The sequence below is a fragment of the Sebastes fasciatus genome, chromosome 7 (assembly GCF_043250625.1).
Source record: "Sebastes fasciatus isolate fSebFas1 chromosome 7, fSebFas1.pri, whole genome shotgun sequence".
Classification (NCBI taxonomy): Eukaryota; Metazoa; Chordata; class Actinopteri; order Perciformes; family Sebastidae; genus Sebastes; species Sebastes fasciatus.
The window spans coordinates 18,012,516-18,036,912 of record NC_133801.1 but is presented as its reverse complement, the minus strand read 5'-3'; the positions used below and the strand labels follow the sequence as shown (position 1 = coordinate 18,036,912).

At 37.4% G+C, this 24,397-nt stretch overlaps 2 protein-coding genes, 1 long non-coding RNA gene and 3 other non-coding genes across 10 annotated transcripts; 1 reads left to right on the top strand and 5 right to left on the bottom strand.

Moving 5' to 3' along the window:
• Window positions 1-256: 256 nt before the first annotated feature.
• LOC141771572 (uncharacterized) lies at window positions 257-3,241 on the bottom strand. 3 transcript variants are annotated; one of them, XR_012594731.1, is made up of 7 exons: window positions 2,956-3,231; window positions 2,510-2,582; window positions 1,649-1,712; window positions 1,001-1,095; window positions 604-690; window positions 450-515; window positions 261-319 (listed from the first exon to the last, which is right to left on the bottom strand). It is a non-coding gene; the product is annotated as an uncharacterized LOC141771572 (long non-coding RNA). The 3 variants fall into 3 exon arrangements; XR_012594729.1 differs by lacking the exon at window positions 450-515 and having other exon boundaries at window positions 257-319; window positions 2,956-3,212; XR_012594730.1 differs by having other exon boundaries at window positions 450-690; window positions 2,956-3,241.
• Window positions 401-537, bottom strand: LOC141771795 (small nucleolar RNA SNORA15). The gene has a single exon (XR_012594789.1). It is a non-coding gene; the product is annotated as a small nucleolar RNA SNORA15 (small nucleolar RNA).
• LOC141771794 (small nucleolar RNA SNORA15) lies at window positions 792-932 on the bottom strand. The gene has a single exon (XR_012594788.1). It is a non-coding gene; the product is annotated as a small nucleolar RNA SNORA15 (small nucleolar RNA).
• LOC141771792 (small nucleolar RNA SNORA15) lies at window positions 1,473-1,613 on the bottom strand. Its single transcript, XR_012594787.1, has one exon. It is a non-coding gene; the product is annotated as a small nucleolar RNA SNORA15 (small nucleolar RNA).
• A 2,105-nt stretch (window positions 3,242-5,346) lies between the features above and the next one.
• On the top strand, window positions 5,347-8,743 carry psph (phosphoserine phosphatase). 2 transcript variants are annotated; one of them, XM_074641978.1, is made up of 6 exons: window positions 5,347-5,489; window positions 6,431-6,574; window positions 6,701-6,835; window positions 7,563-7,708; window positions 8,009-8,157; window positions 8,240-8,743. In XM_074641978.1, the coding sequence occupies exons 1-6, from the start codon at window positions 5,449-5,451 to the stop codon at window positions 8,348-8,350; spliced, it is 726 nt and encodes a 241-aa protein (XP_074498079.1). In that variant the 5' UTR covers window positions 5,347-5,448; the 3' UTR covers window positions 8,351-8,743. The 2 variants fall into 2 exon arrangements, with proteins under 2 accessions (XP_074498079.1, XP_074498080.1); XM_074641979.1 differs by lacking the exon at window positions 5,347-5,489 and adding an exon at window positions 5,703-5,980.
• A 2-nt stretch (window positions 8,744-8,745) lies between these two features.
• Window positions 8,746-18,751, bottom strand: nipsnap2 (nipsnap homolog 2). Of its 2 annotated transcripts, none has more exons than XR_012594728.1 (10): window positions 18,594-18,751; window positions 16,788-16,927; window positions 16,650-16,695; window positions 16,180-16,274; window positions 14,866-14,936; window positions 14,614-14,754; window positions 13,116-13,147; window positions 11,053-11,147; window positions 10,012-10,594; window positions 8,746-9,778 (listed from the first exon to the last, which is right to left on the bottom strand). XR_012594728.1 is itself a non-coding variant. In XM_074641977.1 (10 exons), the coding sequence occupies exons 1-10, from the start codon at window positions 18,683-18,685 to the stop codon at window positions 9,714-9,716; spliced, it is 861 nt and encodes a 286-aa protein (XP_074498078.1). In that variant the 5' UTR covers window positions 18,686-18,751; the 3' UTR covers window positions 8,746-9,713. The 2 variants fall into 2 exon arrangements, 1 of the variants encoding a protein (XP_074498078.1); XM_074641977.1 differs by having other exon boundaries at window positions 10,012-10,095.
• Window positions 18,752-24,397: the final 5,646 nt, after the last annotated feature.

Sequence of the window (24,397 nt, the reverse complement as noted above, 5' to 3'; positions counted from 1 at the left end):
AAGAGTGAGGTACATCTTTAAGTATAAATCATTCATCTTTCCACATTTGTGTGTAAATCAAGAAGAAAAAAAGGGGATAAATAAAGTACATTATTATTATCATCATCATCCAAGGGCAGGTGGTGCTAGCTTTTAGCACAAGACACTGCTTTCCCATGTGGAGCTGTGGGTACAAAAAACAATAACAGCATTTAGAGTTAAACAGATCACAGCGTATGGTCATAAGTATTAAGACTTTCCCATGTCATGTTCTTACCAGAGGGTGAAGGAATTGACTATTTTTCTCATGTTCCTGCTTCATATGCAGCCACTCGTTGCTCTGCAGAATTTAGCAAAACAGAATAAAAATGAATACAAATACCAACAAGAATGGTGGTAGAGCAGCTTCTTCAAAGTGTATCATTGTACTCATTCCTGTACAGTTGGGTGAGGCTGAGGGAAGCACTCACCCAGTCATTAAGCAGGAATGAGACGAGGCTTTTGCATGGTGTCTGACTGTATCCACCACAGACCAGCTGGAACAGAATTCGTCCATGCCTCAGTGGCAACCTTTTCAGTGCTAAGAATACTAATTATGCTGCATAACAGTGTGCGCAAACATACCATCCACGGGCCTTCGCAGTCTGGAGGTCAGTCGTAGCAACCATGTTTCTTTGGGCCAGTGTGTGATGGTCAGCAGCGTGTGTATGACTAATAAAAAAAAAAAGGCAAATCAATAATAAAAATAATAGTTTCAGCCTTGTAAGATAAAATCATATTCAAAGTGTCACATATTTAAGATAGCCACACGTTTCTGTATTCACTCTGACATAGGGATGAGGCACATAATTAGCACTCTTATCCAGTTGTTATGTCAGTGTGTGAAAACAATAATTTAGCATGGTGTCTGACTGCATTTACTATTTCAAGAGTAAAACAGAATTCGTCCATGCCGCAGTGGCGACTTTTCAGTGCTAAGAATACAAATTATGCTGCATTACAGTGTTGTGTGCAAACATACCATCCTCAGGCCTTCAGTCTGGAGGTCAGTCGTAGCAACCATGTTTCTTTTGGCCAGTGTGTGATGGTCAGCAGCGTGACAGATTTTGACAAATGCTGGAACAAAAAAAAAGTATAATAGGGGCTATGAGATGAATTTGTATATTGACATAATGTTTGTGAGCTGGTGTATTCTCACACAAGCAAGAAATTAGTCAATAGCACAGATAAGAGTCAGTTTCAGGGAGTAAGACAGTAGTGCTGAAGTAAATATCACACACACTGTGGTTACAGCTTCATAAATACAAAGATTTTCAGTTTTTATTCATTTATAAAGTGGACTTGTGGTGGATATTTGATACATTCTACATAAATATATACTTGAAAAATATATAAATTAATATGAATGTCTGACTAATCAATGAAAATAATAGTTTCAGCCTTGTAAGATATAATCATATTCAAAGTGTCACATATTTAAGATAGCCACATGTTTCTGTATTCACTCTGACATAGGGATGAGGCACATAATTAGCACTCTTATCCAGTTGTTATGTCAGTGTGTGAAAACAATAATTTAGCATGGTGTCTGACTGCATTTACTATTTCAAGAGTAAAACAGAATTCGTCCATGCATTCAAATACATGTTATTATGAAGTGCCGTGTTACCTCTGCATGTTTTTCTACTCGTGGCCATGTTAAGCATCAACAATCCCATCTTCCGACAGGGCATCTATAAGAAAAAGACACCAGCTCAGTAACAGAAATCAGCTGATAAGTGCTTGTTTCTCGTATGAGGTAATACATTTCTCCTTTACCTGTGATGGACATTAATTTTGATGTAGAACATGTGTGCATGTGTGTGGGTGCCATAGTAGCTCAGTCCATAGGGACTTGGCTTGGGAAGCAGAGGGTTGCCAGTTCAAGTCCCCACATGGACCAAGCACTGAGTGTGAACTGGTAGAGATGGAGAGATGCCAGTTTGCCTCTTGGGCACTGCCGAGGTGCCCTTGAGCAAGGTACCAAACCCACAACTGCTCTGACATCTCTCCATTAATGCATGTATATAGGTCCTGTTTTGGCCTGTGTGTATGTTCTATGTATAATAACAGATTGTAAAAACTGAATTTCCCCTCAGGGATTAATAAAGCCCTACTTCTTCTACACCATATTCCTTGATTGAGGCCCTGACAGAGGGACATATTCACCTCAGTTACATTCTGAAAATATATGTGCATTTGTCGTGCAATTCATTTTGCTGATTTGACAAGGAAAACCTTTTCACAGCAGACATTTCGACCTGTAATAGCAGGAAAAGCACAGGTGAAATAAATAAACATTAACGAAGACCACCCTTAAGTGGAATGCAGCTATCATTAATGTATTGACCAATTGAAAACACTTGTGCTGTTTCTTACTATGACATGTCAAAATATCTGCCTTGAAAAAAAAGGTCTATTGGCACACTTTCCCAGTGTTTAATGTGTCTCTTCCAGTATAATAAGAAACGGCCTCTCTGCTCCTCCTCACCTCTCTGCTGCCACATGGTGAGTTTCAGGCTGGAGCTCCTCCATGATGAGTCAGGTCAGGCCTTCAATGTATCCTGTACAATGATCACACAACAGAGTCACAAACATGTTAACATCACATAATAGCATAAATGTATAAGTTTACACACCAAAGTAGGTCTTAATTTCCTATGCAAGTTTAAAGCCTAGTTATAATTCGCTTAGCAACTCTCTGGACTCTGTTTGACCATACAATCACAATATATGTGAATAAATGTATTAGTGTCGTGGTGTTAAAGAACTGTAGATTACTATCTGACTTAACAACTGTTTCCTAGCTACCAGCTTCCAGTTGCTATGCACGTTATATAGCTAGCTTAACCACCACGTGTCCATATCCAGAACCGTTAGCCAGCTACACCGTTAACCAAAGCCTGAAGCTAACTAATGTTATCTAGCTAAAGTTACCTGTGCTGAGTTGCAGCCTCAAATGTCAGTTGTGGAAACCTTGGTTTCGTTTTACAGCAAATCTGGACGATTGAGAGCGACATGTTTAATGTGCCGTTGACTACAATCCACTTCAATGAGGAGTATCAGCATCATCGTCTAGTTAGCTCAACTCTTCACTGGTTTTCCGGTTTTCCATCAAGGCTTTTTGAAAGAGGCTAGGACACGCGTCATATCCTCAGGACTATAACGCATGCGCAGTGTAACTGAAGCTGCGGTCGTGCGCTGCGATTGGCTCAATTTCGGCGAGTGCAGACCAAATTTTACTGCGCATGTGCAATACCCCTAAACTATGACGCGTATTCTAGCCTTCTTCAATAGGCCTTGTTTTCCCCTCGTTCTTCTTCTTCGTGTCCTTTTATATGCTGATTGACAACTTTACGCGCATTACCGCCACCGCCTGGACTGGAGTGTAGAGGAAAATAAAAATGAATAATTATTATTATCAATATTATTATTAATAATAATAATAACTAAAATAAAATAGTAATAATATTAATAATAATTAAATTCTCTCCATTATTCCTGTTGCCCTTAGGTAATTATTTAGAAGATTGTGTACTTTCTTAGATGTCTTTCCTAGCAGATTCCCCATTGTAATATTTCCCCTAGAAACTCTTTCTGAGCATAATTTCTTTGAAGCATTCACACTTTGTTTTTATGTTGGATTTTAACCAAATTCTTAACCAAATTTGGTAAACCATCGAAAAATAAAAACATTGTGTGCAGCTTCCTGCTGTTAATAATCATTATCTACCATCAGCATGTTTCTTCATTAAAGGTCCCATATTGTAAAAAGTGAGATTTTCATGTCTTTTATATTATAAAGCAGGTTTAAGTGATATATAAATACTGTGAAAGTATCAAAACATTCAATCCATGGAGAAATACACACAGCCCGTATTCAGATATCGTGCATTTGAAACAAGCCGTTAGGATTTCTGTCCATTTGTGATCTCACAAATCTACAATATTTAGACCATTTCACAGTTTAAACGTAAACATTCTAAATGTGTCTCAGTTTATTTCCTGTTGCAGTGTATATGAATGAATCAGCTGACAGGAGGTAAACATGGACCGAAGCTGTTTCCTAGCAATGCAATTCTGTTGCAATTCCATTGAAATGTACTAAAACAGACCGTTTCAGACAGAGGGTGAATCAGGTATATTCAAGCAGACAGTATGAGGAAAATAAAGTTTTTTTAACATTAAAGCATGTAAACATGTTCTAGTAGAAACCCAAAATACAAGTATGAATCTGAAAATGAGCATAATATGTCCCCTTTAAACCAGAGTACTGTTTAAATCTGCATCCAAATCACTTGTTTCACTTCCCGCTAGTAGATTAGACTCTACTCCAGCACGAGTTCTTATATTGTGATGACCCCTATGGTGTCATTTAGTTTGCAGTGTGATTCACCTGTCTGCGTTTTCTATGCAGGTGATTGTTAGAGCAACTGGGAACACCTGAGGGTGGACAGAAAGCAAGTGTTGAACAGTGACATTGTTGCAGTACGGGCTGTGTGTATTTCTCTGTATATTGAGCGCTTCGATATTTTCACAGTATTTATATAGGACTTAAGCCTGCTTTATAATATAAAAGACATGAAAATCTTACTTTTTACAATATGGGACCTTTAATATATATGTGTATATATACTGTATGTATGTATGTATGTATGTATATATCTACAGTATATACTGTATGTAGACATGTATATATACTGTATAAATATTACTTCTGGAAGTCCATATAGCATTGCACCTTTATGAGTATGACTTGAGCTCTGATTTATTTTGAAGATTGGTCAAGGTATGTGTCTGTAAGGGGTATTAATATTATTAATTAATTATATTAAATGTGGTGAGGATGGTTGTTTTTTTTGTTTTTTTTATTATTTATTTATTTATTTGAAGTGTGTGTGTGTGTATCCCCAGAGAGGAATGAACAAGGAAAGTCAACAGTGCTCCAACTCCTTGGCTGAACACCAGGCTCTGAGTCAATAAACCTGAATAAATCAAGCCTGAATCACTTATTTGAAGCTGAAACTTCAGCTTTAATAACAGTAAAACCTACTTTAATACAGTTATTGTAAGGACGGATTAATTAAATATGAACCCCACTAAGGCACATTATCAGGAAAGTGTCCTGATATCAGACAGACATGAACTCTAACATGTCACTGAAGTTACCATAGCTGCATAAATTAGCAGTTAGTTGCCCGTTGCTGTCGTCATGGAACCCAGCCAACCAATGGCTAGCGGGCTAGTGGGCGGGCCCTTACCCCGGCTTCTCCTCTGATTGGTCCAATCTTCTGGCTGCATAAATTAGCAGTTATTTACCCATTGCTGTCGTCATGGAACCCAGCCAACCAATGGCTAGCGGGCTAGTGGGCGGGACCTTCACTGGCTTCTCTCTGATTGGTCCAATCTCCTGGCTGCTTTTCCTCATCTATGAAGCTTCTGTTAGTGCCTTACCAGCTCTGCTCTCATCAGTAAGTACCACAGAAAACAACTCTTTAATATCTGTTTTAACACATTAGTGTGGTGTTTCAGCTTTGAGTAGTTAGTCGACAGTTGAACAGACGGTGTGTGTGTGTATATGAAGCGGTTAAGTCAACATAATGTGCATGGGGGTGACGCAATGTGTGCAGAGGGTGTCCAGTACGACCATAGACTGTGTATTACGGCCTATGGGATGTGTAGGCAGACTGCTGCTTTATGTAACGCATTTTTTTTGTGTCACACCACCGGGACACGTGTTTCATTGTGAGATCCGTCCATGCAGAAACGTTTTGCACATAGAGATATTTTCAGTCAATGGATGTATTTGCTGCTTCACTGGACAGAAGACATCCACTGCATGCAGCAGGGCTTTAGTTTAACAATTAAAGCATGCAGCTGCAGCAGGGGGGAAATCACAGACCTCATCTTTAACCAATTCCATTGAAATGTACTAAAACGGAGCGTTTCAGGGTAAATACAGGTATATTCAAGCAGACAGTATAAGGAAAATATATATATATTTTAACATTAAAGCATGTAAACATGTTCTAGTAGAAACACAAAATACAAGTATGAACCTGAAAATGAGCATGATATGTCCCCTTTAAACCAGAGTACTGTAAAACTATAAATTATTTAAAAAAAGCGACCTTACAGAGACTTCAGGTCACATTATAGTGCTTCCTGTATTGTAATGTATTATATGTAATATATTGTTGTTTTTTCTTTTTTCTTATCTGGACCTTGAGTCTGCAATAAAGATTGAATTGAATTAACCAACAAATTCAGCACGGGACCCTGCTAATGTCTATTAGATTTACCCTTAGATGACTTCCTAATACAGCCTGATATCTGTGCCATCAGAGTTGTGAGTCTTTTTTGAAATGCTGCTGCTGCTGCGTCTCATTATGTGTTTTTTTTCTTTTTCCAGCATTATGGCAACACTTTCACAGACAAAGGAAGTCTTCCGGAGAGCAGAAGCTGTCTGTTTCGACGTGGACAGCACAGTCATCAAAGAAGAAGGCATAGATGAACTTGCCAAGTTTTGTGGTGTGGGGGATGCAGTCACTGAGATGTATGTGGATAAATGCTTGTCAACATCACATTAACATGCACGGAAAAGTACACCTTTTATTCTGATATCATCACTGGATTTGTTTTAGATATTAAGCACATTTTTTTGCTTGTTTTCACAATTCAGGACTCGCAAAGCGATGGGCGGCTCAATGACATTTAAAACAGCCCTGACCGACCGTCTCTCCATCATCCGATGTTCCAGAGAACAAGTGAACAAACTGATAACAGACCACCCACCTCAGCTGACTCCAGGTATCAGGTGAGTGTGTGTGAAGATGCCACTTCATTAATTAATCACTTTAATTGACCATTTATGGTAAACAACCCCCTGTTTATAAGGCCACGGTGCTTTTTGATTGTTGTGGTCAGGGCTGCAAATAACGATTGTTTTCATTGATGATTAATCTGTCAATTATTTTGATTTCAATGGTTGCACGAGATTTCATTCTTGAACGTTTGTGTCTGATGTAAGAAACAGTGTGTAGTGTTTTGCAAGAAGTGTGTTGCAGAATTGCAAACAAGTTTGGGGAAGAAAAATGTCTTTGTACTTTTAGTGCCTTTGTTTAAGGCAGGGTTACAGAAGTTACGGTTTTGATGCTTTTGTCTAAGCAATCACGAAAAACTGTAAGAACGAAAAAAATCTTGTAGGAAAACACCCAAATAGTATATTTTACATCATATTGGTAATTTGTATCTCTGGAAGTGATTTGTGCAAAAAAAGCAGCTTATTTAGGTTGCAAACCCTCCAACACAGAACATGTATTTACAGACAATGCTATGCATATATTTAGCATTTCAAACCTTTCCGACTCCTTGGTGCACATGCATAGGTGCTTATTTACATACATCAAGCTGTGTGCGTGTGTGTGTGTGGTTTATGTACAAAAATGCCTGGCCACGGTTGGCCATAATGAAATGTTGCTGTACAAAAATGTAAGTAATTAAAAAATTTGAAAGTTGATAAATGGCCATTTGTTTCCATCCAGGGAGCTTGTGGACCGTCTGCACCAGCGCAACATAAAGGTGTTCCTCATCTCAGGCGGTTTCCGCTGCATCGTTGAACATGTGGCCACTCAGCTAAACATTCCTCTGCATCACGTTTACGCCAACCGGCTCAAGTTCTACTTCAACGGTAAGAGCTCGAGTTGACTTTTCTGTTTTTATAAACGAGCGTAGCATTGTAAGTGTGTCTGTCTTAAAGAACAAGTGTGTGAAATAATAAGGTATCAGCCCTATGAGTGGACGGACAAGGCTTCAATCCTGATAATATAAAAAAATTGTTTGTTCAAAGCAGTCTCTCAGATCTTGTTTCTAATCTGAATCTAATCTGTCTAATCTGTCTAATCTGTCACAACGCTCCTGTCGGCTTGTTGCAGGGGAGTGTGTGAAGATGCCTCATTTCTAAATTAAATCCCATCTGTGTGTTCTCCAGGAGAGTATGCTGGTTTCGACGAGAGCCAACCCACCGCTGAGAGTGGCGGAAAAGGAAAAGTCATCAGTATGTTGAAGGAACAATACGGCTTCAAGACTGTGGTGATGATTGGAGATGGAGCCACTGATCTCGAGGCATGCCCTCCTGCTGTAAGTGTCCACAGTGCATCTTAAAACTCTCTTTCTCTTGGAGCTCCAGTGTGACTAACGGCGTTGCCTCTTTCGTCCTCAGAATGCTTTCATCGGATTTGGTGGGAACGTCATCAGGCAGCAAGTTAAGGAGAGGTCTTTGTGGTACGTGACAAGTTTCGGGGAGCTGCTAAAGGAACTGGAAATGATCTAAAGAAGTTAAGAGTACTGCTACTTACTAGTTTTAACATTTTATATTTGCCTCTGACGGTTTGATCCCCTGCACATTTCTCCTTGTACTCTCAATAGATTTTTATAATGAATGGAAATGTTTACACTAGTGAGACCAATTTTACCTTCATGGGGATGTCACCCTATTGATTTTTATACTAGAAGATACTAAAGAATAACACTGTTTATGTGGAGGAAGACTTTAGTGTTTTTGCACTTTTTGCATCAAAACCTTTAGGTAAGCTAATACTAACTCGTGCATATTATGACATATGCAATGAGCCATAGAAATGTTTTATGTCTGTATGGGTAGTAACCAGACATGTCGCTGTCCTGTAAAGAACATCAGCATTAAACATAAGAACGTGCTGTCAAAGATGTGGTTTGAATTGCTTTAATCTGTGTCGGCGTTCTTGTCCTCCCCTCCACACTGTTCCCTATGAACCGATGAACAGACAGACGAGATAAACATGCTTCCTTTAACAATAAATATGCAGCAGTATGCCCACTTAGTGCCAGATTCACTCAGCCACTGATGGATAACATGATAGTTACGCCCCATTAAAACATGTTGGATTAAAAACCGGTTTTAAAACCAGGCATGCTATCTTCACAAGAAAAATGTAGGAGCCATAGTTACAAACACAGCACCATGAAACCGTAACACTACCATGACAGGGAACCTAGGAACATCCAAAAAAAACCTGAAAGGAGTAGTTTGCCAAAACAAAATGTTTGATTTATAATAGACCTCAATCAAATATAAAATGAGGTTTCCATTTTACACCATGACGTACTTTATCATCATGATTAGCAACAGAAAAACAGTTTTCATGAATATACAGAGGCGTCCTTTCACTCCACTAAGCAATGGCATGGCTCCTAAGCACACTTAAAACATATGTATTCCAAATTTACATTAAATAAATACAGCTACTGCATTGTTGCAGTGAGCTTCCGCAGCGATATTATTCCTATCTACTTACACACCAAACAGCTGCTCATCTTTTCAAGTAACTTTGGTTGGTTCTAAACTTCGAGATGAGCTCTCTTCATGGACCAGTTTTAATGTGGCACTAGACGTCAGACATATAACGACCATCAGGAGGTTTTAATTGACCAAAAGTTGTGCATCGCCAAGGCCTGTAAGTGGTTTTGACTATTCTAGTTGTTGATAGTTTCCTCCTCTGTCCCGGTGACATCTTGAAATAATAAAGCAAGGACAAGAAAAGAGAAGGGATGTTTGGGAGCACTGACGGGAGGTTGAAACAGTGATATCGATGGTCTGGGTGGATGTAACATTCAAAAAGGAGGGTGCCACTTGATTTTTCAGCTTCCAGCTCGTCTCACTGCAGCGGGGAAGCCTTTGTCGGGATCATAATCCTGGAATCCATATGTTGAATGAGAGGAACTGGAGAAAGGTGGAAAGATTAAGAGCTGATTTAGTGCGTCCTCATGGTTTAAAGTCCTTTTAATATCGATCAGGTTCAGCAAGCTCTAAAAAAGTTCAATATGTTGTTACTCAAAACAAATTAGATACAACCCTAAAAACATGAAGGAAGAGCCTTTTAAAAGTTCTCAGTCACACAGCTATGAGTTTTCATCACCACTTTTGTGTTTAGAAAAGGATTTGTTTTTGCTCACCTGTGTAATACACCACCTCGTCCCAGCCATCCTGCTGCCAGGCGCCGTGCCTCGTGTCTTCTCTGGACTGCAGGTCTTTGTACGCTGCAACCAACAAATCACACATTATAGCACTGCTCATGGTAAAATAAGTCACTGCACTAAAAGTTAGACGCAGATCTGCTTAAATTAGTGCAGCAATAAGCAATTATTTTCTTTATTGATTAATCTGGAAACAATTTTTTGATTAATTGTTTAACAGATTTTTCTGGACACTGCAGCGGAATTCAGCTGTTAACAACGGGGTGGCATCTTATCACCATAAAAAATAAAATTAAGTTGTTGCGGTGAATGTTTAAGCAAACAGCTGCATATTCAAGCAGACAAGGAGCAACATGAACATTCATGCTGTCATGTTTGTGTCCAGCTGATCAATTTAAGTCCAATATTCACTCTCCTTTTAGCTCTGTTTTGGTCTCCTCCACCAACTTCTGTGGGAAAAATCTGCTAAATGCTCCACGGTGTTCACTTTATCTGCTGTATGGTGCTGGGCAGGTAGTCAGTTTATCAGAGCTTTCTCGCAGATAACAGACGTCTGCTGCAACTGGAAACACAAGTTGGAGCGGTGAGACTAAACCAAAACAAAAGTTATGGGCCAGAAAATATAAACAAAGAGCTGAAAGTGCTAAAAACGCTCTGTAGAGCTGCGAGGAACTGCAATGTTGGGTGATAATTATACGTGGGTTCTTCACTACAAGTGACCCAGTTCAAATTACACACTCATTTGAGCCATTGTTGGTTTAAAAAATATCAATTAGTGAAGCTGTAAAATAATGAAAAATGACCAGATGACAAATTCAAATTACTTTTTTGTCCAAACAACTCCAAAACTCAAATATATTTACAATAAGCAAATCTTTGCTTCATAAATGACTTAAATAGTCGATTATCAAAACTATTGTTGATTGATTTTCTGTGGAACAACTAATTATTTCAGCACTAGCATGGTTATCTACACACTATCAGTATGTAATTGTCCATAAAGCTGCTATCTGAGCTTACCCCAGAGGTGATGGACCATGTAGAGGTTGCCGATCTGTGAGAAAAACCCTCCCACGGCTTCTCTGTTGTGCTGGCGGTATCCGATGGCTCTGGCCCTGCAGACAAGAACAACTTCAGTCACGCAGGCCAAAAACCACCAAGGCTTCATCTGACATAACAAGACCAGGCCTGCACACACACACTGTTGATTCTGGACTGTTTTTCATTTACACAATTGGATTTAGTCTGTTTTGTTGTTGTGATTATCCATTACAACATCACATCCAACCATAAGATGTGACGCCATTACTTTTCTGTATACATGTTTATGAATCTCAACGTGGGCCAAGTCCACGTGAAATGAGTGGAATATTTTCCCCCCAAAGCAAACATGATGTACTTATTTAAATCATAATCACCATCTGGATACAAAACCATAAAGTTCTTCATGTTGCTGTAACTCCAAGAAGAAGTTTAAGCCTTCAACTACACAAATTATATTGAAATTGCCTTAAATTGCTTTGCTGGCATAATCTACATGACCATAGAGGTTTGTTGAAATACAGGCTGGTTAAAGTAAATGCAAACATGAGAAAAGAATACTAGCTTCATTTAATCAAAGAAAGGTGTTTTTTCTCCTGTGATTATTCATATCATGTCTGCTTTAATAGGGAGAAGGGCGATGTGAAGCCTCAAAGCAGAAAAGCCTGGATGATATTCAAGTTATTTTAAGTTATATTTACATATAAAATCATGCATATGACAGCTAAGAATTACCACAAATGTGTTAACTGGAAAAAGATAGAGAAGAGTTGACAGTATAACGACATTTCAAAGTTATCGGTTACAGCTGACACCACTGACAAAGATCAGGGCTCAACAATAAGGGTTTCCAGCTTGCCCGGGGCAAGTAAAATATGTATGATTAAAAAAAGGGCTGTCAATCGATTCAAATATTTCATCATGATTAATCGCATGATTGTCCATAGTTGATCGCTTATTAATCGCACATTTTTTATCTGTTCAAAATGTACCTGAAAGGGAGATTTGTCAAGTATTTAATACTCTTATCAACATAGGACTTGGCAAATATATTTGCTTTATGCAAATGTATGTATATATTTATTATTGCAAATCGATTAAAAACACAAAACAATGACAAATATTGTCCAGAAACCCTCACAGGTACTGCATTTAGCATAAAAAATATATGCTCAAATCATAACATGGCAAACTGCAGCCCAACAGGCAACAACAGCTGTCAGTGTGTCAGTGTGCTGACTTGACTATGACTTGCCCCAAACTGCATGTGATTCTCATAAAATGGGTCTGTAAGGGGGAGACTCGTGGGTACCCATAGAACCCATTTCCATTCACATACATTGAGGTCAGAGGTCAAGGGACCCCTTTGAAAATGACCATGACATTTTTCCTCGCCAAAATGTAGCATACATTTGGAGCTTTATTTAACTTCCTTCACGACAAGCTAGTATGATGGTGGGTACCAATGGATTCCTTAGGTTTTTCTAGTTTCATGTGATCCCAGTTTCTTCACTCTAGCTTTTAAACTGAGCAGCGTGCTACAACCTAAAAATCTCAAGTTGTGTACTGCGTTATCGCTTTAACTTTGACAGGCCCAAAAAAAAACCCATTAGTGTTGAACCCTGAAGGTGCAAAACAAGTTGTGAAATATAATCCAGTAGAAACAAGTCAGAGAAGTACAAAGACCAAGAGAGAAATCCTCTACAGGGCAATCAGAGGGGGAAAAAACAATGGAAAAATAAGGCGTGTGCAGAAAGCTCACGTCTTCATTTAAATCAATTGCAATCACAAACTGATAAATGTCGACCTGTTGGCTCGAGAAAAGAATCATTATACTGAACTATTATGTACATACATTTGCAGTGTGCGCAATATTCCACTTGTATTTGAATCTTGGCTTGAGAGCATGACAGTTCAGCTTCAAAGTAGTGCCTCTCTGTGGAATAGCTCTTATTAATGACAGCGTGGCGAGGAGGGTTTCATGTAGTGCAACTGTTCTGTAACTACAGTTCAGTGAGTGAAACGAATTCAGGCTGCCTTACCAGTAATTACCCCACTCGATCATGGTTCCTGGCTGCAAGAAAGAAAACACAATATTCTTTATTACAATCACACAGCTTTCCAAACTACAGATTGGTGTCACACCTTCTTCTTCGTCTTTCCAGAGTAAACACGTTAACGCAAATAAATGGCGAAGACGTAACACAGGTATTTTGTCATTGTGAAGATAAGCTGCAATAACAACTACATACGAAGGCTTCTTCAATCATTCTCTGGTGCTTAAAACAACAAACGCCCAACATGTAATCCCAGTCAGTGATGAGGGATAATATCTTGCGTTCACTACATGTCCCAGGGAGCGCTGATCTAGAGACAGTTTTTTTCCTGTCAGATCGGGAAGAACGACTTAATCTGCAGGGCGTGATGTGTATGGAGCATTATGTAGGATTAACTCTGCGGTGAATTTAACCATTGAGCCACTGGATTGCCAGTTTCATCTATGTGTCCATAAACAGATACAAAGTGTTTATGTGGGGGATAAAATAGCAGAACTGGTGACTGTTTGAGCACTGCTCTCATCCTGAAAGCTTTTGTAAGAGTAGAGATAATTTAAAGGTCACAGAAGCAAAGCATGTGACTTGGAGATAATCAGTCTCAACACAAAAACGTGAGCTAGGAAAAGTGAAAGAGTAACGCTGTCCCTTTCTGCAACGACTGCTGTGGAGGGGACCTACAGCTGCGTCAGAGGAGCTGCTCAGACGTTAACAAAACAAGACTTTATTTGTACAGGGGTGGCTCCTAGTGGTGGTGATGCAAAATGTGAATGAACTTTCCCTGGACAAAACATACTGATTATTAATAGCTCAGCTCTACTCTAACTGAGGGTGTTGTATGCTCTACAGATTGTTTTTGTGATTTGTGGGGGCTATATAAAAGCGATGAACTAGGGCTGCATAATTAATCGAATATCGCAATCACGATTTTGGCTTCCCACAATTAAATGAACATGATCGACTGCGATGCTGACGTTTAAAATGCTTCGCACATAGAAAACTCCACTAAATATAGAAATAAATCGCTTCCTCAACTAACAGCCAGCAGGGGTTGATTGAGATGTTTTGGCTTCACTTTTGGGGAGCTGTAATGCTGCTACGCGTGCACACTACAGCGACAGCCAGTGAAAGACTTTCCTGAATGTACAGAGTAGAAGAGTCGAGTACACTGTACTTTACTCGTTCTGTTATACAACAGAGAGCAGACGGGCAAACGGAAATGCACTGCATTCAGGTGGAGAAGAACTTTATTTTAAGTTTTATTTTGATTTGTTAATTAGCAGGAATGTCGCACTGTAGCTCTGTTGATTTAATTTGGGTCAAAAGTTTTGGTACAATTTTATTTTGCACTGTGAATAAGCACCACTCTTATTTTGATGCAAATATTTGTACATTAGCAGGAATGTAGCACATCATGGAAGTGAAAGCAGTGCAAGTGTAGTGTAATACAAATTATTTTGCACGGCTAATGATGAGATGAACTCACCCTGAGCTGGTAGGACCGGAGCTCGTAGATGTTGGGGCCCTCTCTGGGAACAGGCTCGTTCCAGAAGCTGAACTCAAGCAGGAGCTGGTTTCTGCGAGACATCAGCATCTTACCGCGCTCCTTCCTGTAAGCTGTGAACTCCTGCCAACGGACAGACACCAATCAATAAGCTTTACTCCGACTGATGGCTATACTCCGTTATAGGCACACTACTAAAGCACTGAAACAAGATGCATCTGAAGGAGTCTTTACCTGGTTCTGCTTGAGCTTGTTCATCACGTCTGTAAGAGCTGGGTATCCACCTCTGTAACGCCACAGATGAACTAGGGAGAGGGAAAAAAATATATCATAGATGCATAAAAAACAACAGAAATGTCAATTGATTCAAAGCAGGATCATTAAATACTATGATAAAAACATTCCTCCAGCTGTAAGATTTACAGTATAACCTTTGGCACAATTTTTCTCCCTGTGTGAGAGGGTTGACTCAATATATGGCAAGAATGTCCTTAACTGCACACATCTTTGTGAAAATGCCATATTTTTCCATTAGATTTTAAAAAGTTAATAAGCTGCATCCTGATAATTGAAGATTATTAACTAGTAAGACAACACAGAATTAAAGATTTGTTAGTCCGTACAGGTTTTATTAGGCAATGACACTGAATTATCTTTCATGGATATTTGACTTAATGGATGAGTCTGTTTGTGTAAATACTAGACAAGACAATAATTCAGGATTGCATTGTGCTACTGGACAACAATTAATACAACATAATGTAGTTGTGGAATGAGAAAAGTATGAAATACTGACCCTGGAAAACAGGAATGCTCATATGAGGTAGTTAGGGCTGTCAAAGTTAACGCCATAATAATGTGTTAATGCAAATTAGTTTGAACGCCACTAATTTCTTTAACACGTTAACACAACTTGAGATTTTTAGGTTGTAGCGGGCTCAGTTTTGAAGCTAGAGTGACGATACTGGTATCATGAAACTAGAAAATCGAATGATCCATTGGTACCAACCATGTCATACAAGCTTGAGGTTAAATAACGCTCCAAACTTACGCTAAATTTTGGCGAGGAAAAACTGGCATGGCCATTTTCAAAGGGGTCGTTTGACCTCTGACCTCCAGATATGTGAATGAAAATGGGTTCTATGGGTACCCACGAGTCTCCCCTTTACAGACATGCCTACTTTATGAAAATCACACACAGTTTGGGGCAAGTCATAGTCAAGTCAGCACACTGACACACTGACAGCTGTTGTTGCCTGTTGGGCTGCAGTTTGCCATGTTATGATTTGAGCATATTTCTGTATGCTAAATGCAGTACCTGTGAGGGTTTCTGGGTGACATCTGTCATTGTTTTGTGTTGTTAACTGATTTCCAAGAGAGAGGAAGTACTACAGCTTCTCTAAGTTTAAAAAAACAAAAACCTTGTCAGGATATGTACGTACGTGCGTGAGTGTGGATGTGCAGTGTAACATGCCTGCTGATCTGCAAACTGTGCAGACCCCAGACCTGTCACACTGCAGATGTCTGTGTGTTGATATGAAATCCTACCAGCCTGGTCTTGTTCTCCATACCAGGTGTTCCAGGTGCCCACCAGCTCACAGGGGTAGTACTTATCAGCATGGATGGAGGGCAGAACATCCTCACTGTGATGAATGAGAAACACCAACCAAATACTGAAATACAGTTTAACCACGGGTGCATTTGATGCACAATTTGAATAACAATCTTGTGGTCACATGTCTTCTGTCTAATGTCACAAGTCTAAAATTAGTCCCCAACTACAAGCAGATGGCGTCCAGTCATCTTAGGTATGAGCAAGGTTGGTCTGTGAAGGATTGAAGTCATGCCTGCTTGTCAATCACCTCACAGGAATAGACTGCTCACAAGTATTTTTACATCATGTACTAGGTTGTCCCGGTCTCATACTACTACTACTACTACTACTACTACTGCAGCCACTACTTTTGCTTAAGTACAAGTTAATAACAGCTTAGTCAATAATATGAAATAAGACTCACCAGAGTTTGTTGTACGCCTCCAGGCACTCTGGCTTGACATTATGGACTGAAAAAGAAGGTCATACATCAGAGCAATCTCATAATTACTTCAAGATAAATGGTTTATTTTTAAGTATGAATACTATGAAGTGAACTTACACTGAATTTTGTACAGGTTACTTTCCTCATTTTTGGTCAGTAGGTTGGCGTGTGTATCTTTCCTGGGATCAACTTTCCTCACAAACAGCGACTTAAACCAGCTGTCCTGTCCGTCTCTGCTGCTTGATGTTGCAAAACCCCTGCAAACACAGACGAGTCACGATAAACAACAACTGGATGGATGAGAAATTATTTTATGACCGGTATGAATCTACAGCAAGACTGGCTTATTCATTATTATAGATATATTATCTATTATTATCTTTATATGAGCCGACATGCTTCATTGACAGAAAATGTAATAACGCTTAAATTCAGGTTTATAGCCGTTGTTGTAAAGAGCAATACTTCAGTCACAATACAGACTGGGCTTGAAATGTCAGTACCTCTAATCCATATAGTATACACACTGTAATACAGCAGGTCACAGGGATTTAAAGCAACTAAATACATTCACTTAAGTACTGTATTAAGTAAAATGTTGAGGTATTTCCATTTTCTGCTGCCTTATAATTCTACTCTACTACAATTCAGAGCGGATATTTAGGGATGCACCGATCCAACTCTTTCAGTCCCGATAGCGATACCTGGGCTTTGGGTATCGGCTGATACCGAGTACCGATCCAATACCATGCTTTAATTAATAAGCTCTATGCCTCACTGTGTGGAAGAGACCAGATCACTATTTTATGTGTATGACAACATCGGGCTCGACTTAAATATTGCTTTTCTAACTTTGTAAAACAAAATGTAACAAATAAATACATAGATATATATTTATTGAATTGTTATTTATTATTAAAATAATAAATCTTACATCAGCAACTTGTTAACATTTTTTTTTTTTTTAAATTAACAGGAATTATAATTCAAGTGTAAATCTTTTTAATGCAGCAACAAATTGGTCAAAACTGAAACAGGAATTAAAATTGCGGTATATAATGCATATAGTATATAAACATATCCGATCCAGTATCGGTATATCGGTGCATCCCTACAAATATTGGACACTTTACTCCACTACATTCATTTGATACCTTTAGTTACTTTGCAGATTCAGATAAATAAACACAAAATATAATCAACACATATGATGTATTATTATAGGTTAAGATAAGACTTTATTGATCCCCAGGATGGGAATTCACAAGCTACCCAGCAGCATACAGTATAATGTAATAACAATTAGATCCACCTTCACTAGCTGCAACATTAAAAGTGCAATAATGCATCAATACTTAAAATCCAAATAAGCCATTCTGAAATATAAACACTTTTACTTTTGGTACTTTATGCTATTCAAATTTTAATATGCATGCTTTTGACTTGTAACAGAGTATTTCTACACTGTGCTACTTTTAGTAAAGTAATAGACCTGAGTACTTCCTCCACCACTGCTAACAGTGTATTAACATTACTGCATGTATCAGTATTACATAGCTACTATTCTTAATACATAATAAGCAGATACATCACATTAACACAATAAACTACCAAATTGACCTTGAGCCTTTGAGATGCTCAATAACAAAAGATGACAGAAACTTGCATTATTTCACCTTCACCTGCAAAACACACACAGCTTTAATGCTAAATATTAAAGTGTTTTTAAGGGTGAAGTGTGTGCATGTGAGAGTAAAGCTGAAGGCCACTGAGGACTGAGGACTGGCTAGCAGTCAAAGGGGCTAGCTCGCCCCATGCTCAGCTCATCGCCAACACAGAAACCTGCTGCAGAAATGACAACACAGCTGACTACAAACCCTGCAGAGATGAACACTGAGCATGCACACTGAAGACTAACGTCACCTGCTCAACACGACGAGCTGTCCGGCCAACTGGGCCCTGCTTTTAGCCCGACCCAGACCACCGCTGACTCTGTGAAGGACTCCAGTCGCCATCTTCAACACTTCTCCTCCTCTGCAGCTGTTACTGCCTGTGACCAGCAGGTGGAGCTGCAGCACCACAGAGTCACACACCTATACGGGCCACAGACAGGAGGAAGTTCTAATAGCACACTGTACTTTTATTTTTACTCATTTTATTTTTTATACTTTATTTATAATAGTTCAGTACGGTAGTTATATGAACATTTGCATTACAAAAACAAAATCTGTAAATATATTTCACAGCAAAAAAATAAAATAAAATAAAATTACAACAAATAAGATGCAAGGAAAGGGATATAATAATAATAATAATAATAATAATAATAATAATAATAATAATAATAATAATAATAATAATAATAATAATGATAATAATAAACCAATCAGAGTCTGTTAAATAATTGGAATACATTTGAAATGTCTAAATAAAAAGTTCAGTACAGTAGTTACATAAACATGTTCATTGCAAAAAAAATGTACTTTTATTTTTATTTATTTCATTTTATATACTTTATTTACAAAGTTCAGTATAGTAGTTACATAAGAATGTTCTTTGCAAAAAACTGTATTTTTATTTGTATTCCTTTTATTTTATATACTTTATTTATAATAGTTCAGTACAGTAGTTACATAAACATATTCATTGCAAAAAAAATCAGTAAATATATTTTTCAGTATAAAAATGAAATGAAATTAAATTAAATTACAACAAATAAGATGCAAAGATCTGGGTCTGTTAAACAATTGGAATAAATTTGAAATGTATAAATAATCTGAAATCTCAGATTTTGTGCCAAATATATTTCTAAAATTCAGTACAGTAGTTACATAAACATGTTCATTGCAAACAAAAATCAGTAAATATATTTCGCAGTATAAAAATAAAATAAAATTAAAAATAAATAAATAATAATAATAATAATAATAATAATAATAATCATTATAATACTACTACTACTACTAATAATAATAATAATAATAATAATAATAATAATAATAATAATAATAATAATAATAATAATAATAAAGCAATCATGGTCTGTTAAATAATTGGAATAAATTTGAAATGTCTAAATAATTGGACATCCAAGATTTTGTGCTAAATATATTTTTAAAGTTCAGTACAAGAGTTACATAAACATGTTCTTTGCAAAATTTCAATAAATATATTTCACAGTATAAAAATAAAATAAAATAAAATTACAACAATTAAGATACAAGGAAAGGATAATAATAATAATAATAATAATAATAATAATAATAATAATAATAATAATAATAATAATAATAATAACAACAATCAGGGTCTGTTAAATAATTGGAATAAATTTGAAATGTCTAAATAATCTGAAATCCCAGATTTTGTGTTAAATATATTTTTAAAGTTAAAAATCTGTAAATATATTCCACAGTATAAAAATAAAATAAAATAAAACTACAACAAATAAGATGCAAAGATCTGGGTCTGTTAAACAATTGGAATACATTTGAAATGGCTAAATAATCTAAAATCCCAGATTTTGTGCTAAATATATTTTTAAAGTTAAGTACAGTAGTTACATAAACATGTTCAGATATTTCATTAAAACAATTTCAGTAAATATATTTCACAGTATAAAAATAATATATAATAAAATCAAATTACAGCAAATATGATAGAAGGAAAGGAAAAGAAGAATACAAATTAAAAAAAAATAATCAGGGTCTGTTAAACAATTGGAATAAATTTGAAATGTCTAAATAATCTGAAAGATGGTAGCCTGAAGATTAATTTGAGATGTAGCTCAAGTTGTGTCAAGTTGTCGAGTCATAAATCAGAAATAAACATTAATTAATTAATTAATTCAAAATACATTTTAAAAGTGTACAAGGGCTTAGAACATTATTATATAAATATATGATGGCCATTCCCATGTCTCATAAGTTTTTGGGTTGACCCTATTTGTTACACAGAATTGGTGCTAAATCTAACCATTTTTTATCACTCGAGAAGTGATAAAAATGATCAATAATCCCTCCAAAATACCACATTAAGGCACAGAGACATTGAGTAACACCAAAGAAAAAGCCATACTGTGATTTGTTATCAAAAACTTTTGATATTTGGAGATTTATGCACAAATTTCATTTTTTTTGGCATACGGATGGCGATCACTTCTGTTCTGGAAATTGCTCAAAAACCCCCTTATTGTTAATCTACCTAGGAAAGCCATCCATCCTCTGAATGCTCCAGGTCTCCAGTTTGTGGCTGTCAAGTTTCATGAGGCTGTGATTATCCTCGAGGTCACCACAGTTTCTGAATACGGGCTGTGTTTCTCCATGGATTGAGTATTTCGATAGCCTACTTTCACAGTATTTATATAGCCTAGCACTTAAACCTGTTTTATAAGATAAGATAAGATAAGATATGATAAGATAAGATAAGATAAGATAAGATAAGATAAGATAAGATAAGAAAAACTTTATTGTCTGTCACAGGTAACAGAAATTTGTCTTTGACAGAATCAAATTAATAGATAAAACACATATAAGACATAGTCAAAACAGAGATACACACTTGCCCATAGGGCACGATATACAGTACAATTATAACTGATAATAAAAAAAAAACATGAAAATCACACTTTTTACAATATGGGACCTTTAAAGTTTCAACATTATTTTCTGACATCAGGACAGTACTTCATTACAAGGAGTGAAAGAGACCTCTTTTATTACGTTTAGGATGAAGAAAACCAGTTAATTTGCAGATGTTTTAACTTGTCTCGAGAGGGAAAACACAGGTGTAATTGATATAAATAATGATGGCTTTGTGTTATTCATAAAGCCATGCCAAAGGTCCGGCACAATAGCAGAGCCCCGGAGCTAGAACACAATGATGCAACCTTTATTAAGATTATTAATAACACTTGTGTTTTTCCTGCTATGACATGCCAAAACGTCTGTGGTGACAAAAGGCCTATTGTCTCTTCTAGTGGATATCAGCCCAGTCAGAGACTGAGCCCACACACTGTAGTGCATCATATCCAACAATCTCTCAGGCAGATATGCGGGTCCCTGAATATGAAGACGAGTGGGAATCTCTCCCTTCTGTAGGCTTTAATGCAAAATATAATACAATATACTTAATATAACTTGTCTTTGAATGCATCTCAGCAGTTCAAAACAGTGCAACATTAGGAAACATTAGAAATAAAGACAACATATAAACAATCGTAACGTAACCTGAATATAAAACTGTATGCACAGCTGAATGAGAATCACTGGTGTGCAAACTTCATGGTCATTTATAGGAAAGTAGTAATAGTATCAGTGAGGATAAAAGTGAGAACAAATATAAAATGTAAAATGCAACTTCGTGTGCAAAACATATACAAACAGGTGGAGGCGCTACAATTCAATGTATAGCCCATCAACAGCAATTTCAGTGTAGTCTACTAATAAGACCAGTGTCTGTCCAGTTAGATGAACAATATGGACACCATCAGATCAATCACTTTGTCCAGTCTTTGACATTGTGTGAAACATATTACCCCATGCTCACCCTTATAGCTACAGTCAGCTATCTGTACTTTGCAAACCTTTTTGTGTGCGGCTGGTGGCATGGGTGTGTGACCTTTGCAGTACTTACATATAGCTCATACAAAAACACAAAAAGATAAGATGAGATGCTGATTCTTGAGGGGAAATTTGGTTCTTCTTAACCCTAAGAGACCAACATTGACCCGTTTATGTCTTTTTTAGGGGGGTACAGGGGGTCTATAAGGGGAGACAGCAGGAGACAGCAGTAGATGTCACATAGAAGTGGTGTACATCATCTTAAAGCTGGGAACCTGAGGATTGATATGAGATGCAGCTCAGCACTGTGTGTCAAGTTGTTCTAGGCCATATATCAGAAATAAACATGAATGAATGAATGAATGAATTAAAATAAAATGTGAGAGTGTACAAGGGCTTAAACCATTATGATAGAGGTATATAATGGCCCTTCCCATGCTCTCAAGTTTTGGGTTGATACCATTTGTTACACAGATTTGGTGATAAATTGAACCCTTTTTAACCACTTTAGAACTGCTAAAATTGATCAAAAATCCCTCCAAAATACCACATTAAGACACCAAGACCTTGAGAAACACAATAGAAAAAGCAATGCTGTGTCATTTTTTGGCAATTGGATAGTGAGCACTTCTGTTCTGGAAACTGCTCAGAAACTCCCTTATTGTCAATCTACCTCGGAAAGCCATCCATCCTCTGAATGCTCTAAGTCTTTAGTTTGTGGCTGTAAAGTTTCATGAAGCTGTGATTATCCTAGAGGTCATCACAGGTCATTTTATACAGTGAGGTCAAATTTCAAAAAATGGTCTCACTACAATGAAATGGCTACTTTGGGGACTAACGTCATCACACATGACTACAATTGGGCTCATTGGATCCACGAGAGTCTCAGTTTTCAGCAGTCATTTATACAATTATGCAGAAACCATTTTTACAATAGGCGAAAATAACACATTTATACTGCCCAAAACTGCAAGTGGGCATGTCTGTAAAGGGGAGACTGGTGGGTACCCATAAAACCCATTTTCATTCACATATCTTGACGTCAAAGGTCAAGGGACCCCTTTGAAAATCGCCATGCTAGTTTTCCCTCGCCAAAATTTTGCCAAACATACGAGCAATATTTAGCCTCCTTCCCAACATGCATGGCACCAATGGATTCCTTAGGTTTTCTAGTTTCATATGATACAAGTATCTTCACTCTAGTTTTAAAACTGATCCCGCTGCAGCCTCTTATACACAGTAATGTCGGTCTCTGGGGGTTAAATACTGATTTGCTGTAAGTAATGGATGAATTGTGTTTTTGTGTGCTGTTAGGTCTTCAGGATGAGCACATCAGAACTGTACGACCCAGTTGCTCATGGATACTGAAGAGGTTAATGGGTTTGCAACCATGGAGGAATTCAGTACAGTTGAGATTGATTTATTATTTGACAGAGTGACTATGAAGCTAACGGGGACCATATTGCAAAAGCCTACTTGGCTTTAGGAGAAAGACTACTTACCACCAGTGGAATTCAGAAACTATGGAGGGATTTGTTTTAAGTTCAAAGACATGAATCATAAGGGAGTGTTTTCTCTCTGAAACATTTTTGAATAACAAAAGGCAAAATGTGGATATGTCTGGGAATTCAAAGTATGATTTTATCCACTGAAATTTCGCTTTTTTAGGTTGGAAATCTATCAACGTGGTTCATTTTGGGTAGGAAAACATTTACTTTTTCACCTCAATGCATGGTTTCACTAGTTTAACCAACGTCCAACATTTTGATTTGTTGGACATATTTTCTGTTTTATTTGATTGTATATTTATTTAAAAGGGCAGCCATGAACATCAATATAAATATGATGTCCAGTTGTGCTTGTCCCTTTGGAAAACAGTACAGTACAGTTCCTATAATGTCCTATAATGTCTGAATGGCCTGATCTGTATTCTTAATGAGCTTAGTTGGACGTGGATATTTTCACAAAGGGCACATTTTATTAATGGAAGAAGTGAGATCAGCTTTTACAAAGAACTCCAGTTTTATGTTATACTGTGCCTCATTACTGCTATAGTAAAACATATGTCGAGGGGTCTTATCGCCCTGTTAGGGGAAAGTTTAATACACAAACCTCTCAGTTCTAATCTTTGCAGAAATGAACTGTGTTGGACAGGAATTAACTGGC